The sequence below is a fragment of the Ascidiella aspersa genome, chromosome 7, assembly GCF_963924565.1.
Source record: "Ascidiella aspersa chromosome 7, kaAscAspe10.2, whole genome shotgun sequence".
Lineage (NCBI taxonomy): Eukaryota > Metazoa > Chordata > Ascidiacea > Phlebobranchia > Ascidiidae > Ascidiella > Ascidiella aspersa.
In genome coordinates, this window is record NC_139453.1 from 2,796,344 (window position 1) to 2,813,848 (window position 17,505).

Below are 17,505 nucleotides of genomic sequence, written 5' to 3' on the forward strand. Positions count from 1 at the left end.
ACCGGGAACGTCACTCAAGCAACTGAGCTATGCAAGATCAGCCATGCAGCAAACAACCACTAAATGTTGCTCCAAAATTGCGGAGATATAGAAGTATGAGGGAACGTAGGCGCTTTTCGGGGTGCAATTACTTCAACAGAAAAATGTTGTTACAAAGTAATAATCGTAATTCAAGTGTTGGTTGGTAAAATATTCTCATATAGGTAGGCACAAATAAAAAGGGTGTTCAGTTTATAATTGTCAATTGAGAAGAAGTGCTATCAGAACAAATGTACCCAGGCCAGTTCCATTTAAAGGCCAGTAATCAGGGGTGGATTCATTGGAGAGGGAACGTAGCTGCATTATTCCTATTGTAACTAAGTGAATACAAAAAAATTTCGCAATACCCGCGAATTTAAGTTATGTTTCTAGTATGTCTTAGCCCACTTGAAAACCGGTTATCTATGGGCGCCGTGTGTCTTATCGCACCCTCGAAAATTAAAGTTTGGGAAAGTTAAACTTTACAAAGACGTTTTTACACGCTGCACGCGACTGCTTTTCCGTCTTTATAATATAAAAAATAATCACGTTTTGACGTAGCGCTATATCCGTTACTTGTGACGTCACGTTTAGACGTAACATTGTGATATCATACCTTTTTTAGTGCCCCCTCAAACAAAAATCCCGCATTCGCCCTGCCAGTAATTATACTTATGGCGACATAAAATTCCGTTTACCTAAAATCTTTTGTACACCAGGAAGTGGTTCAGTTAGTAAATTTTACACGCAATGCTGTTGCCTGTTTTATCCAGGTCCATGCAATTTCAATATACAACACACCCTTCATTCCAACAACACACACTTACAGGTCGATCCATTCGTGATATGGCGTCAGTTAGAGGTTGCAGATCGGAACCAGCGATTTTGTAATCCCATAATACCAGCTGGTTGATGTTGTGTACACTTGTTGCCAGGCAACTCAAACCACGTGAATCCAGCTTGCCTCCATACAGTTCCAACGATTCCATCTATGAAAAGAAGTTTTAATTGTTACGTATATCCCCGCTATGAGCGTCAATAACATCCAAGGTACTGTCTGTTAATCCTGGACCATGAGTGCTTGCAATAGGGAGCATTTGCCCCCTCAACATCGGGCATAGTATGGGATAAAAAAGAAACTGTTGTGTCTTTAACGCAAAATTATTTTTTTGCCGGGTAGAATACGTTGCTATGCCCTCCCCCCCAACAAACTGTATTTTTTGATCAAGTAAATGCAATTTTTTTTAGCGTTCCGCGCGAATCTAATTATGTTTCTAGGTTTAGCCCACTTTGATCAAATTGTTTTAGCCCAAAGGCGTCGTGCGTCTCATCGCACACTCCAAAATAAAAGTTTGGGCAACTTAAACAATATAAAGGCGTTTTTTGTCATTCCCTCTTGCTTCCCCTACGAAAAACTATTCGGCAAACTGTATTTGAATAGGGCCGTTATCGTTCGATAATATGTGTATTTCAGAAAATACATATGTCGATTAGACAGAAAACATGCAGTGGTAGGCTAGTCACAAGGAATTTTTGACAAAGCTAAAACTGTAGATAATTGGCAGAAAATATGCAGTTTTAATTAAAAGTGGCAATAAAGAGAGTTAGTAACTAAACATAATCCAAATCGGTCGTAAAAAGTAGCAATTAGTCTAAAATTCAAGAAAGTTTCCTAATCCATGAATTATTTCTTCAGTTACTTAACTACACACGTGTAATTTTAATGTAAATGAAAGGACACCGTAAAAACAGAATAAACACGAACCGAAACCATTAACATCACTACAAAAAGTGAAATATTACAGTAGCGCTCGAGCCCAGGGGTGCCCGCAGAAAATTTTTCAGGGGGGGGCAACCAGGGGCGTAACCAGAAAATCAAAAAAGGGGTCCTAAATTTTCAACTTAGGGAATTCCGCTATTTTTCGCCTGATGTTAATGAATAATGACGCCATTAAAATTGTGACAGTATTACGTCATAGAATGGTGATTGCAAGACGTGATAGAAAAAACCCAGAAACAGCCAAATACGTCCAGCAAAAGCGAGCATGTGCGTCGTCGATAATCCTGTCAGGCGCCAGCTGCGAAACCACGGTGTACAATCGTTAACTTCGGGCAAAAAAACAAACCAAGACCGTGAAATATGTGTGTTTAATTGTGGTAGAATCATACATAATTCGACTATCAGCAGCGCAGTTTTCAAGTTCCATGAACGGAACTAGCGCTAAATTACAAGCAATCCTTTCACCACGTGCAATACTAAACGAAGATCGTTTTTACCGGGTGTTATTATGTCACGATTAGCGCAACATCTGCGCCGAGCTGTGTGCCAAGTCAGCTAAATTACAAGCTGAGGTTGAGGGGAAATAAGTCGTGTCCATTGCACACTTAGCACGTGGTCTTAGAGTATGCTTGAAGAGCATAATTTTGCGTTAACTATCATTACTTAAAAATTTATACTTACGCGCAGGACAGTCACCATTATACCTCCTTTTAGGAATCTGTTTCATTTAAAGTTTGACTAGCGTTGTCAATTGTCGAATACACACTTGCTAATCAGTCAACCTAAACCAGCGCTTCTCAACCAGTGGGGCCATAAGAACATTTGAGGTTGGCCACATACCAATTTAAAAAGCTAGATTTAGTTTCATTTGTGTCATTTTATTTCATTTTAAAGGAATAATGGTTTGGGAGGTATAAAAAGGAATGTAAATTTATTGTTCAGCCGCAAGTATCTCACTAATGCACGGTTGATTAAACAATCTGTTTTGAAATATATTCTGCTGTGTTTTGTTCTAAACCTATTTTAAAGTTTTTTTCTGGGCCACAGAATTTTTTTGCAAGGTAAATGGGACACGAAAGAAAAAAGGTTGAGAACCACTGACCTAAACAAATAACGAAAGAGAAAAACTATCCAGCGTTTACGGTCGACGAAACACGGCGTTTTGCACTCGATTTTGGCTTCGCATTAGATTAAGACGCGTGACCCAATTACTTAAAAAGCACGCCGCTTCGAACAGTTTGTTAAACCATGACAAAAACGAACCAAAAACGATAATATTACTTACAAAAAGGGGTGGTAAGAACTCCCGCCACCTCTGGATACGCCACTGGGGGCAATGGATAGTGTATATTATTTTTAACTTTCATAAGTAATACACATTACACTTACAAATAATACTAATAATCACATTTTGAATTCTAGGGGGGGGGGGCAAGTGCCCCCCCTTGCCCCCCCTGCGGGCGCCCATGCTGAACATCTGGAGCATTATGGAATAAACAAGAAACTGCTGTGTCTATGACACAAAATTAAATTTCCTAGGTAGAATAATAATTTGCTAAAAATTTGTATTATTGTCGTAATACTGAAGTACCGAAATAAGTCAACATATTTGCCTGAAAAACATGCCACTACCGAATGTGTTTAATGAATATAGCATTGTCTGTGTGAAAGCAAAAGCCGCTGTCGAAACTGAATTTTTCTTATTTGTCGTGTTACAAACATTTGCACAAAATATCCAGATATTGGAGCAAATAAGCCTAATTGTGAAAACTGAACGCGCAAAATAGTGTGTATCTGAATAAACAATTTTTTGAACGTTTGTGGTTTACAGATTTCTTCCAAGTAAATGTCCCATGTGCTTGTCCCAGGTTTCCAAACCCTCTTTGGCTGACGTTTTTGAGTGTTTGTTTGCAGACCTTTTTAAACATCTATCAATATGCACAAGGCTGTTAGAACAGTTGGAATTATTATCGAGACAAAATCAGAGAGGGTAATTTTGTGCAAACAAGTGCCGACTTTCATTTTTTTGCAAACAAGTGCCGACTTCAGTTGTATGGAAGCGTGTATTATATTCTCACTGATGTATTAAGGATAATCCTACATGTCTCGGTATGTTTAATATAAACAGTTCGTAAAAAATATTTTTTGCCCCCCATCCCCCTAATTTATGTCGAGGCCCACGCATGTGCGGTTAATGCTAACGTATTTACTTATCACAACTAACATAAACATACGGGATGCTTTCTGCTTGAGATGGCGTCAGTTAGAGGTTGCAGATTTGACTCAGCAGTGTCGCAGTTCGACAACGTCAGCTTGTTGATGTTGCTTGCACTTGTTGCCAGGCAACTCAACTCACGTGACCCCAAGTTGACCACGATTAATTCTTCCATCTACACAAAATATAGTTTGCTGTGTTAACGAGGTTTTAATCTTACTGATAAAACCTATTTAAACTGCTAAATACAGACAGAGGTCAAATTCATCGTAAACCGGAAAACGTTGTAAATGTTAATTTTAGATTCTACTCGATAAATATTTGCGCGACCAATTGTTCTAAAGAAATAAACACATCAAACGTACACGACACGTGATTCATCATTATAGTCGGAGTTACGCAATAATTTCTATATTTAAAATATATTTTTTCAAGGAAACATATTAAAATATAGACTTAGTTTACCATTGCTAAATCATTTCGTGCCGATTAACCCGGAAAACATTACGAGAAAGAACTTGACTTATTTAGCTTGATATCGGGTCGAAATCGCTGTATCGGGCATCCTTAGGTGAAAGACAGTCGAGTGTTGTACCAGGTGGTGGGATAATGAATTTACAAAAAAAAATCATAATTCAGTTCACTCATTTTACAAAATTTGATTTTCCAGATTTTTGAACCGTGTTCGAATATCGAGTATTATGTAACGGAATGTGAAATCTGCATAAAACGTCACAAATTGTTTTTCCAAAAATGTCGGTTTTATTCAGTTGAATTGACAAGTAAATGTGTATGCATCTTTCATGGCTTCGTAAACTTACTGGACACAAATCATCAGATTCGCTGAATGACGGAGAAACAAAATTAATTTTTTGATGAAATTAAGTTGAAAGTCAATAAACTTAACAATTAGGCGAATTATAATTGCGGCAATTACAAACCAAGTAATTGTCACTTGTTGCACGTAAGACTTCCAGGGGTTTCTCTGCGTGCGATTGCTTCAATAAGAACCTCGAAACCGGATAGATCGCTCTTATAACGTTTTATTTTAAACTGTACTTAATTGAGTCGTTGTAAAAGTTAAAATTCCATATATTTATGCGCTCAAAATTATTTTGCTAAAATTCCTAATTACAGTTTTAAAACTCGAACTGTGGTTTAATGTACCTGAAACTCGCTTGCTTCTATTGTGTTTTTTATTTATAAAAAATTGCTTTTTATTAGTACAAAAAATTGTCCCTCATTAAACACGAAACTCGCGTTTAAACGTTTCCAGTTAGTATTATCAACGAAATAATAAAATCTGGATGGTGACTACGAACATCCCAAACACTACCCATGCTTGGTGGGACTTTCCCCTGTGCAGTTTCACGCGTCCGCGTTTCACCCAGGGACTTCCCCTAACCGCTTGATTGTCGATAGTGTGATTGGATAATCGCGCCCGCCTCATCGCAATAATGACCATTATGACATAATCATGTCAGTTGTTACACGTAAGTTAACTTACAGGTGTTTCTCTGCGTGCGATTGCTTCGGTAAGAACCTCGAAACCGGACAGATCGCTCGTATTGTACAACCACAGGCGGTTTATCTTATGGACGCAGGTGGACAAGGCAGTGAAGTCACGTGATCCAGTTGTCCACACACGTACTTCATCCATCTACAAAATAACAACAAGATATGTTGGTAAGAACGCTGTCCCAGATAGATAAGGTTCTCAAACTTATGCGCCGATCAGTTTGCCTCGCCCGCCATTGTTGGCTACCTTTAGTCAATGACGTGGTTTTAAAAGTGTAAGCAAAGTCGCAGAAGAAAAAATGCGGGTTAATATGACGTTTTATTGTAAACTGTAATTAATTTAGTCATTTGTAGAGCTAAAATGTTATATATATATGCACTTAGAAACAATTTCACTAAATTTCCTAGTTACTCGGCTGTATAGAGTACGCACATTGTTAAGGCGTGAGATCCGAACAGTTTTAAACTCAAACTGTAGTTATTAATCCTAAAAATGCGCTTGTTTGAACTTTGTTTTATTTAAAACATTTCTTTTGTATTTGTAAATTAATTATCCCCTCATTAAACATGAAACTCGCGTTAAAACGTTTCCAATTAGTATCATCAACGAAATAATAAAATCTGGATACGGAATTAAAAAACTTAAATACTTGCTGGGGGTGAAAGCGTTTAACGCTGTAGGGAAGAGTGACTACGAAGAGTTTGGGGAGTGCGGAGTATAACACCCCAAATCTAATGTCCAATAACAAACTGAAAAACGTAATTTGTCGCGCCAATTAAGAGGGTTATATCAGAAAATAAAACAGAAAAGTATTAGTGTATAAAAAAAAAAAAATAAAAAAAATGCGATTTGCGTTTTTAGCTAAATAGACTCAATTAAAGTCGCGCATGTTATTACGCAACAAAGTTGTACAAACCGCGTTGGTAATTTGTTCTAATTTCACCGGTTTCATCTCAGAGGCGAGCAATGGCGGTCTGTTTTTCGGCATAACAACGCCATTTAAACATCGTAACATCAGACCATGAACATTTTTTGCCGACTATACAGCAATATGTGTGCCATCAATTCTAGGTGATCAACAGGAAAGCAAACCGTGGCGAAAAAACAAGTTGTCCACTTATGTCAAAAAACTCGGGGACACTCTACTGCCATCATGTGGTAATATAAGTTTAAAGTACCTTTTAAGAGCAGGGGTCGGCAACCCCGCCAATATAATTCATCCGGCCCTCCACCTCTTTTACAACTTGGCCGCTTGGCCTTGGCCGTTGCCAGAATTTGTTGTCTATTTTAACTACATAAAAGTAAAAATTTTGCGCACTTTTTGCGCATTTTTTTCGGCCAAAATGCGAAGTCATAAACTAGTACTATCAACAATGAACGTTACGCTATCTTAGTATGTCTGAATGCTACCCCCGGGGAACGTCAAATATTTGCACAATAGCTTTTCTTCGCGCTTGGCGCAAACGCTTTACCGTCCTTTTTCAAATCTAATATATAAAATGGAAAAGTTTGTTGGTCAGCATGTTCGCGTTTTAGGGAAACAGACAGAGAAACGTATGGCTCTTATTGCTCCTCTTAAGCGAGTCGCCTCGCAAGTCGGTAAAATAGAAAGAAACTCGTGTGCTCCAAGACAGAAAAAAATTGGTTTCTTTCTATGAGAGAAAGTCTCGCATCTCAAGCGAACGCCGTCGCGAACCGGTCACGGGTGAGCAATTTTTATACCACTTCAAAAACATCACACAACATTCGTTGCATGTTAACTTGAAAGAGCGGGCGTGCGACTTGCAAAACCTTATGACGAAACGGGTTAAACCTTTTCACACATTTATAAGGCAATAACCTGCGTGAAGTAAATTGCCTTGGTAAAAATAAAGTTTCATGTGGCAAAGTTTATATTGCGTTTATTGTAGTGGTTTGAACTTTAAGCAAATTTACTTTTAAAAGAGGATTTTCTTTCGTTGGATGCAGTATGGGTTTTACGTATTTCTTAAATTTCGCCAATTTGAATAATTGCTGCTACTACTTTTTAAGCGATTTTCCATCGATATATGTCACGGGTTTTCGTTAGGTAAAATATGCGAGTCGTGTTTAGTAGCTCCATTTAAAAAAACACACAACGTTGCAATTTGTTTGTTGTAAATACCGCAATTATTTTGTAAATATCGGCTATAATATACGGCTTCAGCAAGCTTATACAATGTTGGTAACACGTGAGTTAGTGATTTTTTTTGTGGCCTATTTCAGACACAAAACTGCTTTTTAGGTTATAAGTTAATTTTTCATCTTTACACTGTTTAAATCAAATGAACAATTTACTGGAAATTTACGGCAACAAAGCATTAGATCTTTAAAGCCACGCAGATATGTCACAAAGTTAAACACGCCATTCCGCTTTCACATTAATACCGCTTTTACACAGTCTGTGTAAAAGCTGTGGGGTGTTTGCTGTGGGGTGTTACTCTGATTGTGGGGAAGCATTAGGTTAACCGATTTTAGACACACGATATGACCTAATAATTAAATTTCTATTTAGTGACACGCAGTGCAAACGTTTATAGCTTTTTGCAGTTTGTTTAACCACGTAAAAGATAGTCTAATTTCATAGGTTTTCGTTACGAAATATATGCGAGACGTGTTTAGCCAAGTTTGTGTGTTTACAGGGACGCCGGAGCGATTGCAGGGCAAGGGTGGCGACTTTTTTGGTAAGGGCAACATAGACCGCAAGCGAGCGTAGCGAGCCGAAATATTGGGGGATTCGGGGGGATTCCCCCGGCAAAATGTTTGCAGCCACGCCCTCTAGATTGGCTTAAAATGATGCTAAAAATGTTTTAACAAATGTCAAGCATGTCATTTTACGAATTTTTTTGCATTATTCCGTAGCTCAACCCTACCCCCTTTATGATTTCCGTCGCATAATATTTAACGTTGTGAAAGCAATATATCACTTTTTATGAAAAGGGCACTTTTGCCCCTCCTGTTGCCCCCCTTGGCAAAGGGCAAGAGGGCTTTTAGATACTGCTTTTTAGGTTACAGGCCTACGTTAATTTTTAGTCTTTAGATTGTGTTAAACAAATTAAAAAAGTATTGGGAAATTACACAAAGAATTAGATCTTTAGAGCCACGCAGATAAGTCATATAATTAAACACGACATTCTATTAATGCCGCTTTCACACAGGGTGTGGGGTGTTACTCTGACTGTGGAAAAGCATTAGGTTAACTGATTTTAGACATACGATATGACATGATTTGAATTTTCTATTTAGTGACACGCACTACAAACGTTTAGGCATAAGCAAATTTGTTATGACATTACAAAAATATGTTTGCATTATTTATGCCTCTTAAGAACTTTATACGCTATCCGTAACATAACTTTCGGGTTATTTGCTGATTCCATAATTATAGGCTATAACATGAGGCTGTCAGTTTAACATGGTACAACGTAATGTGCAATAGTAATAAAGGGCCAAAGTATGATGGATTGTTTCATTTTGTTTAACTAGATTAATTTCAGGTAGACTTCGTACATTATAGTGGCTATTGTAGGTGTAATTATTTTTTAACCAGTAAGAATAACTGGTAAATATTCTATTTAACCTGGGCAACGCCGGGCATTTCGTCTAGTGTTAGATAAAAGCTGATTTACAACCAAAAAACTAGGTCGCCACTGATTAACAGTTATTATAATGAAACGCTCAAAACTCAACATTTTAGGAAAATTTTTAGTTTATATTTATTACGGCTCGCCGAGCCCTTTTTAAATTTTGGCCAGGTCCGCGACTAGAAAAGGTTACCGACTCCTGCTTCAGAAAGTTAAATGTTGTGTGGCTTCAAAACGGTGCAGGGTTCGTTAGCGTTTACCGCTGCTTTGCTGAATTTTTTTGAAAATAGTGTATAAAAATTAAAACTGAAAACAACAGTACAACTTCACAAACCGTGTGTTTGGTTCTCGCCATCGTCTCCATCAACATTTCTAAACCGTTGCCGGTAAATGTGACTGCTTTGTTAGAGTCCCCGATGCTGATGACCAGCTCCCTTTGTGTTGCTTGAAGCACGTGACAGAGACTTGACACTTCACTGGGAAGGATCGTTCCACCCTTTATACGAAGCTCTCCAGGGAGGGAATCGGCCACTTTCGCGGTGATTTCTTCATCGTTTGATTCCTGCGCCAAACTGCAAAGCTTAAACAATTTGGAGTTAAAGCTTTCGTCATCGTCTGATAAAAGTTGAGATCCAAGCGAATCAATCAGACCTTTTAGCAAACCTCTCTTGCTAGCAACATCGGTGGAAGAGATTTTAAAAATAGGCTTTAGCTTAAGGTGGAGTCCCGTGTTTAGCAACCCGAAAAGAAACCGAAGAACCATTTCCCACGTATTACTTTCCATGCTTTGCAGCTGCCCAGAAAATGTAGCCAGGTCTGTATCGAACAACAGCTTGAGTGATGTATAAAATTCTTGCCACAGAAGATGAATGAAGAAGAATACTTTATCCCCTTCCAGTATACGAAGGTTGAGGTCGCTAGAGAAAACTTGCATGTTGATAAAGTGCTCCATTCCTTCAGCATCAAGTCCGACTTCATCAAAGTCTTCTTCATCGAATGTGATCTTGTCATTGAGCATTCCGTGTAAAGCCAGGTCTGAAAGTTTGCGCAAAATTCTGGGGTGTTCCTTAAACTTAATGGAGTGAATGCAATCGGACACAAAAGCCGCAAACACATCCGTGAGCGTAAAAGTGCCATCTTTAGTGCCATGCTTTATGATGTAAGGTGCGACGGTTTTGGCAAACATAGGAAGAAAGCACAAAGCCTTTGCATGTGGGTTTTGATCAAGTGACTTCGTGACCTTCTCATAATCTTCTTGCTTTGGGCAAATTTGTTGAAAATACAAATCTTGAGAGCGTTCGTTAAAGCCGATTACCTTGACTACAAAGTGGGGCTTGCAACTTGGGTGTAGCTTGAGAAAAGCTCCCGGTCGTGAAGTAAGCAGCTTGTGAGCATTTGGAAGAATGTCGCCACGGAGTAGGTTTTGCAAAATGACCATCGGCGTTGCGCGATCGTACAATCCGATCACTGGAGCATCCAAGTCAAGATCCTTGAACCTAGGTTCGTCCAAACCATCCAGGAAGATAAACAGCTTGTTGGATTTGGAAAGTCTTTCCAGTATTTGATCATCTATTTCCTTTGTGTGTTTCCAGTTTGGGTTGGATGACAGCAATTCCAGAACACCCATTTCTTTGTTAAGATTTAAAGTCTTTAGGTATTTAAAAAGCCAATATCCCCTTTGATTAGCTGGTAATTCATCTGCAAGCTCCGATAGTGTCTGTATAGTAGCAGTAGTTTTTCCAATTCCAGCTATTCCAGTCATACCGACCACGTTGCCGTGCCTCTCCACGTAATCGTCATATGCTGCTTTATTTCTAAATTTCTTACTTTTGGCTTCATCGATTGCTTCTTGTTTTGCAGCAGTAAATAGTTGGTTGAGTTTGAGCATGGTTGAGTTGACCTGTTTTTCTCTGAGTTGCTTCAATCCTTTTAAACCAAACTCCTCAAATGGTGCTTGCGAATCCCGAATGATGTCAAGAGGAACTAGGTTGCTTGGTAGAGTTCCGATGACCTTATCAGCTGCTTCCTGAGACTTTTCTTGCCATGATGCTTCTGAGTAATATTAATATTATTAAATTTGGTTACTTTTATATCCACATTTTTTACTTTAAAGATGGCTTTGACTTTTAATCTCTCTTTCATTTAGTGTGGGCTGTCTCGGTAATAGCGGCTTATAAAGGCGTGCGTTAAAGCCATATGTGACGTTAAGGAGGTCCTCTCCGACCTTAAGCGAAACGTTAACTTTATAGCGCATCAAATTACCAAACTTTAAACCTTAGCAAACAGCAGAACCCTAACAAAAGACTAGAGGCGGGCTACTTGGTTTGCACTAACGTTTACCTTCATCTGTGTTCAGCTTCACAGTCCAACACTTAAATAGCTATGACGATATGATAAAATGACTTAGGATGTTATTACAAGCTGTGTATAAAAAACAAAAATCTCAACTTGTTTGACTATTTTGCAGTAGCAAGTTAGGAACCGATGAGGCATTGCAAATTGTAAAGATGAAGTATTTACACCCACGAATGTAAAAAATTTTGCGGAGCACGGGTTCAGGAGTCACAATATGAGAAACAGAGAAAGTTTTATTTTTTACCGATTTATTGACGTTTGGTCTACAGAATATTATTGATATTAAACCACGCGCGTCCCCTTGTTAAAGTATTAAAAGTTAGTAAGTAATAACCTGTCTTACTACCCAAATTTAACTTGTTATTTTGTAACTTTAGTTCAAAATGCAATTTGGGCACGCTTTGATTCCAGGTACTGATTTGTGCTATATAAACATATCCTACAAAAATGCTGCTTAATACAAATTAATAAGTAACAGTTTGTTCTCGTAGATAAAACATAAACAATTTGCTTAATCGTGAAATACAATCAGCCATTGGAAATTCATGTAGCATTCTATATATATATTTAGAAACCAGTGGTCCCATATGCTTACCTTAATTCGAATAAATATAGCATTGTATAGCATTCTATATATTATCGTTCATTTTGATTGACTTAATGTTAGTGCTACAATTGTGTGATTATGGTTAATAGTTTAATAAAGTGACGTTTAAGAATTTTGCATTTCTGCATGTTTGTGTCTCACTGTTATGAGTAAACGTTATCACTAACCACTGTTAGATGAGGGCTCTGCTGAGTCATGAGCCACATCCGGTCTTATTTGGTTTCGAGCGTCATAGAAGTTGCCTTGAACGAAAACTTGATGTATTGGACCACGATTCTGTATGTCACCGACATTTACATGCTCGGCATTGATTGGCTGGCTGTTTCTAGGTGGATTCTATGGCGAAAACGTTGATGCTGTTAAACTTAAGTGTATTTGTGATTCAACATCCAAATATATATTTGTTAAACACGAAAAGAAACAACTCTAATAACAACATTACAAGATAGCTGTTTTTTGTCCTCACAAATTTTACAAAATAACGAAAAGTCACAAAACCGAAAATATAAAATACAACAAAACATTTAAAAATACTAAAAAATATTGTGACGACGAAGCTAACTTTCCTTCCCGCGCAGACATAGTTCTCCGTATTTTACTGAAATATGTATTTCCTACCAAGTGTAAATTTTACAATGTTTTATCTAAAGATAAATAGAGCGGCAAAGCAAAGTACTCTATACTTAAAGTACCCTATAACCTAGTAAAAATCATTCGGACTTTCGTTAACGTTGCTGCAAATTAAAAAACTTTCACGAACCTACAGAAAAAAACTTGGATTCCCGTTTGTTCTTGAATCTAGAGTTTGCGTAAATTGGCAACAAGACAATACTAGATAATGATGTCGTAAGTCGAACACACACTTTCACTTTAAACTAAATCCTCGATTCACCAATTTCGTTGTATTTTTAAACCTCAAAAGTAGGGATGCTATAAGGGTCACGTATAAAGGACAGATTGTTTAAAGGGAAAAAACACCGCACGATTTTGTTATTTAGTACGAAAAAACTTACTTGATGTGCCATTTTGGTGCTAGTGTTTTATTGGTTGATCGTTGAACAGTTTTTTATAGCTAACATAAACAGGCTTGTCTGAAAAAAAGGAAAACATATTAGTTTAGATGACAACAACCTTGTTTGGGGAAACAAAGTATTAAGCACAAGAAAGTCGAAAAAATAAAGTGCGCTAAAACAATATCGACATTATCATACAGAGCCAACAATAGAGGTGTCGGGCCTCACTCACTATACACCTGACTTTCTTTAAAAGGTTTAGGGTTGTGGTTGTTGTACAAAATTTGTTATTTTAGTCGTTTTTTTATTTCTTTATTCCATGGGCGAAATGCAACACCGCAAGTAAAAGGCTTGATTTAGCGAATGTAAATATTGGTCGACTGTAAGATTGTATTCTGTAAAATGTTGCGCAAGGATGGAAATTAACATCCAAGCTTTGATGTATATGGCTTATAAGTCGTCAGTGAACCTAATTAAATCACTTAGAAGCCTATTTAACTGAGAGGGTGAGATACGAGCAAGATTGGCGCTGCGAATTTTTCGTTCAACGCTTGGCAACGCTTGGTTTGTAGCAACTCGTCCCACCAACCGTCGGCAGGTTCGGACAAAGAAGAGCTGAAACGTGATTGTTCACAATGACTGGGAACAAATATACGACGCGCTGTTTCGGCGTCCTTGGATCACGAAACTATTCAACGGTGGCTGTTTTTATTTTGGTGGTTTTGCCATTAGAAACGCAAGCGTACAATATGAGTTTCTCTTCATCTTGGATGCTCTCGTAATAAAGTAGTTTTTAACTTCGCTATGATATCAAGACGGCTTTTTTACAATCTTAGACTTTTGCAAAATCCAAAACGAGTCTTTTTGTAAAAAATGCACACAAGCGCCAGGGCTGCGGAGTCGGTTAAAAACAACCCGAGTCCAACCTCAGCCGATAAAATAAAGTCGAGTTCGACTCGGCAAGTTTGCCCATTCCACCGAATACAACTCCGAATCCACTTAAAGCTTTTTCATGAAAAATGATATATTGCTTTCACAACGTTAAATATTATGCGACGGAAATCGGTCTTGAGCTACGGAAAAATGCAAAAAAATTCGTAAAATTAACATGGTTGACATTTGTTAAAACATTTTCGGTACCATTTTACGCAAATCTAGAGGGCGTGGCCGCAAAATTTTTTCAGGGGGAGTGCCCCTGGACCCTCCAACATTTCGCCTTGCTACCCTCGCCTGCGGTCTATGTTGCCCTTACCAAGAAAGTTGCCCCTCTTGCCCTGAAATCGCTCCGGCGTCCCTTCTGTATTTCACCCATTTATGTAATTAAAATAGGGTAAATTTCCAGCAAGCACTCATAGGGTTGCAATACAACTCATCCACTCACAATATGTGACTAGGAAATGTCCCATCATATGTTATTCCATCTTTGTAATTGTCAGTTTGTGTTCGAATTAAGCAGTGCGCACGTTGGACTTGGGACTAGGACAGTCTTACTCGAGACACAAGTCCGCAGTCTTGAACAAAACCAGTGACACTTTTTGTATTCCGTTAAACCAACGGCAATAAAATTGTCAAACATAATGTACATATGTTTCCCAGTTTCACCTCCTTTAAAATACCATTGTGTGCCAACACTAAATAATTTGTTGAAGTTTTCAATCGCGGTATTCTTGGATCCCAACGGGTATTTTGGTGTCACGTGTCGCCTTAGAACTATAGTCAGAATTAGCAGTTCTTCTATAATAATATGTTTTTGTTTACCTATACATCAGCAATTTATTTATTTTTCATAAAACGACAGTTTATCGCGTATTTTTATCACACAAAATTTCTACAAAACTCAGCGATTAACAAAAGATATATTTCGAATTCTTTAATTTGTTCTACACGTTTGCTTCACTCGAGAAATTCCTGTTGGTTGCGTTCGTTTGTGGAAAGAGTCAAGGTCGGGGTCGCCACGCATCGATGGAGTTTCTGTAGCTTAAACTTTTCTCCAAGAATTTACAGGCCAGCATCTTTTTGCTTACAAGTGGATTTTAAGCGATACTTTTCGAACCAACACACGTTGCCAAACTTAGTCATAACATGAAGTTATAACATAACAGTCTTATTAACAAGAGTTTGATATAAAAAGCCTTTGTGTGACAACTGGAGCTCATAAAAAACTGAAATATTTCTTGATATACTGATGTGGTCAACATAAATAAAGTGTTCTACTTTAAATCATTCCGATCTGTCGCATTGCGTAAAATTACATTTCATTAAGCGCGTGTTTTAAGCGATAACGAAAGGCAAAGATCGCCAATAAAACCTAACAGAGTCCCCTCTGGATAATGGATGCTGATTTCAGCCGTTAGAAAGACTGTAGCTTAAAGGTAAAAAGTTCACTTCTTTTTGCGTAAGTAAACTCTAAGCCAGGGGTGAGTAATTATTTTTAACCGCGGGCCGCATGAGAAAACTAAAATGTTGTGAAGGGCCGCGTCAAAATAGGATCTCGAATATACCCAAAATGACGTCATACTCCGACGCTATAAGACAAATAAGCTAACAAACTTTACGTTGGAAGTGGTGCGCAAATTTGCATTTTAAGTCTTATTTGAAAGAAAGATAAATTGCTACTATAGGCTATTAGTTTTAAAATGTAATTAATAATTTAGACATAGAGGGGTCGAGCACAGATAAAAAAATGTACATTGCTGGATATATTGGCGTCTAACTAAATAAGGTGGATACAGAAATACACTCATCGGATCGTAATTAACTCAGTCACCCACAAAACGTGGTTGAAAATTATTCTACCCTATGCGATTAAAAAAGGCAAAAATAATCTATGAAGTTATTTAGACAATAATAAGGCAACAGGCCAACTTGGTGTGATGTGCGCATCGTTAAAACCCAACACTACAACAGAAAATGATTTTTAGTATATAAACAAGACTTCCAATGAAACAATTGACGAAAAAGTAATGCGGTGATTTTCTTTGAATGAAAATCGCACCAGCAAACAGTATATATATATGTTTTTAATGAAGCAAAAAACTTGCGCTTACTGCCACACACCGTGGGTATTGTGCTCGCCGTTTGTAATTAACAACTCTCACGCGATCTCGATTCCATACCGAATATTAAAGAGCGACTGAAAAACAGCAAATACTTTGAAATAAGATTTGAAATAATATAATCAACTGAAAAAAAGGTTCAATTTTCACGAGCTTCTGACTAAATTGCGATAGTATCAGTCATTCCTTAATGATTTTGTGCAAAAATAAAACACCACAGCAAAATAGCGATGTCGTAAAAATATAATATAAAGGCTGATCACAAATCGTTATTCAGTAGAAAACACTTTTTAACACCAAGTACAGTCAACCAAAACATAAGCACCTCTAATCTTAAACTCAAGGTTGTCAAACATGCGGCCGGAGACTATTTTGTGCGACCCGTGAGAACTTTATAAATTTTTGGAGAACAGAAAATTGTCTTCCACGCTCTAAGCAAAAAAAGGCGTCAAAAAAGACCGTTATTTTTTTATCAACACACCAATAATCGCACTGGCGTTTTTTAACTTATTGCTAACTTACGGCTGAAAACTAAACTTAAATAAACGCGGCAAGTTTGTCTGTTTAAAACTGAGAAATTCTGTCTAATAAGTTGTGTCAAACATGCATCCTTTAGGTCGCATGCCGCACTTTACACACACGCCTAATAGTTTCTCAATTTTTGCATCTGAGGCATAAACCACGTTTGAAGCTTACGAATGCTGTCTTAACTGGGTGGATTTGCTGATTTTCAAAAGTTTATAAAAAAATATCCACAATTTAATGCAATACTCTCCAAAATCGTTGCATATTCGGCGCTCGGAAACGTTAAAATTTATGCGGGCTTCCGTGCAACTTTATCACTTTGTATTCATGAATGTTGTTAAAACGTTAATATTGACTGCTTTTTAACTGGTGCGCGGCCAGCAAATAGAAAAATAAAAAAAACATATGAATTTTATGCAACACTTTTTTGAAATTTTATGAATACCCTATTTCAGAGAAATGCGGATATAATCAACAAATTTCGCGCTCACTTTGCTTGCCACGTATTTTTGTTTCTTAGTTCTGTTGTTGCGACCCGCTGACGCACTCAAATTATCTCGTGCGACCCTCAGTAAGACTTGACTACAGCACAAACTATTTTCACGCACCAAATACCCCCGTTAAAATATGTGAAAGCGCATATTGAATAATACCTTGAACAGAGTAAAGTGCACTCTTACCTAATATTTTGAAGTGGCAAACTTCGGATAACAATTATCACCAAACAAATGTCTATCAAACAACAATCGACGTGGCTGTATAAAGCGTATACTTAAGAGCGTATTTGTGTAAAGAACTGCATTTGTGACCATCAA

The 17,505-nt window shown here is 37.7% G+C and overlaps 1 protein-coding gene across 1 annotated transcript; it reads right to left on the reverse strand.

The window, feature by feature from the left end:
• Positions 1-240: 240 nt before the first annotated feature.
• Positions 241-13,121, reverse strand: LOC146137277 (NACHT, LRR and PYD domains-containing protein 3-like). The gene is made up of 8 exons (XM_083393813.1): positions 13,110-13,121; positions 12,264-12,432; positions 11,035-11,186; positions 9,469-10,851; positions 5,521-5,673; positions 4,033-4,188; positions 846-1,007; positions 241-336 (listed from the first exon to the last, which is right to left on the reverse strand). The coding sequence occupies exons 1-8, from the start codon at positions 13,119-13,121 to the stop codon at positions 241-243; spliced, it is 2,283 nt and encodes a 760-aa protein (XP_083249939.1).
• Between the last annotated feature and the right edge of the window lie 4,384 nt (positions 13,122-17,505).

What these genes read in the sequence shown, in the direction of transcription:
- LOC146137277 (XM_083393813.1), bottom strand. An exon ending in TCTCAAGCAGAAAGCATCCC is followed by an intron (nt 1,008 to 4,032) that starts GTATGTTTATGT and finishes TTCTTTTCATAG; the next exon opens with ATGGAATCGTTGGAACTGTA. An exon ending in TATCACGAATGGATCGACCT is followed by an intron (nt 337 to 845) that starts GTAAGTGTGTGT and finishes GGAATAATGCAG; the next exon opens with CTACGTTCCCTCTCCAATGA.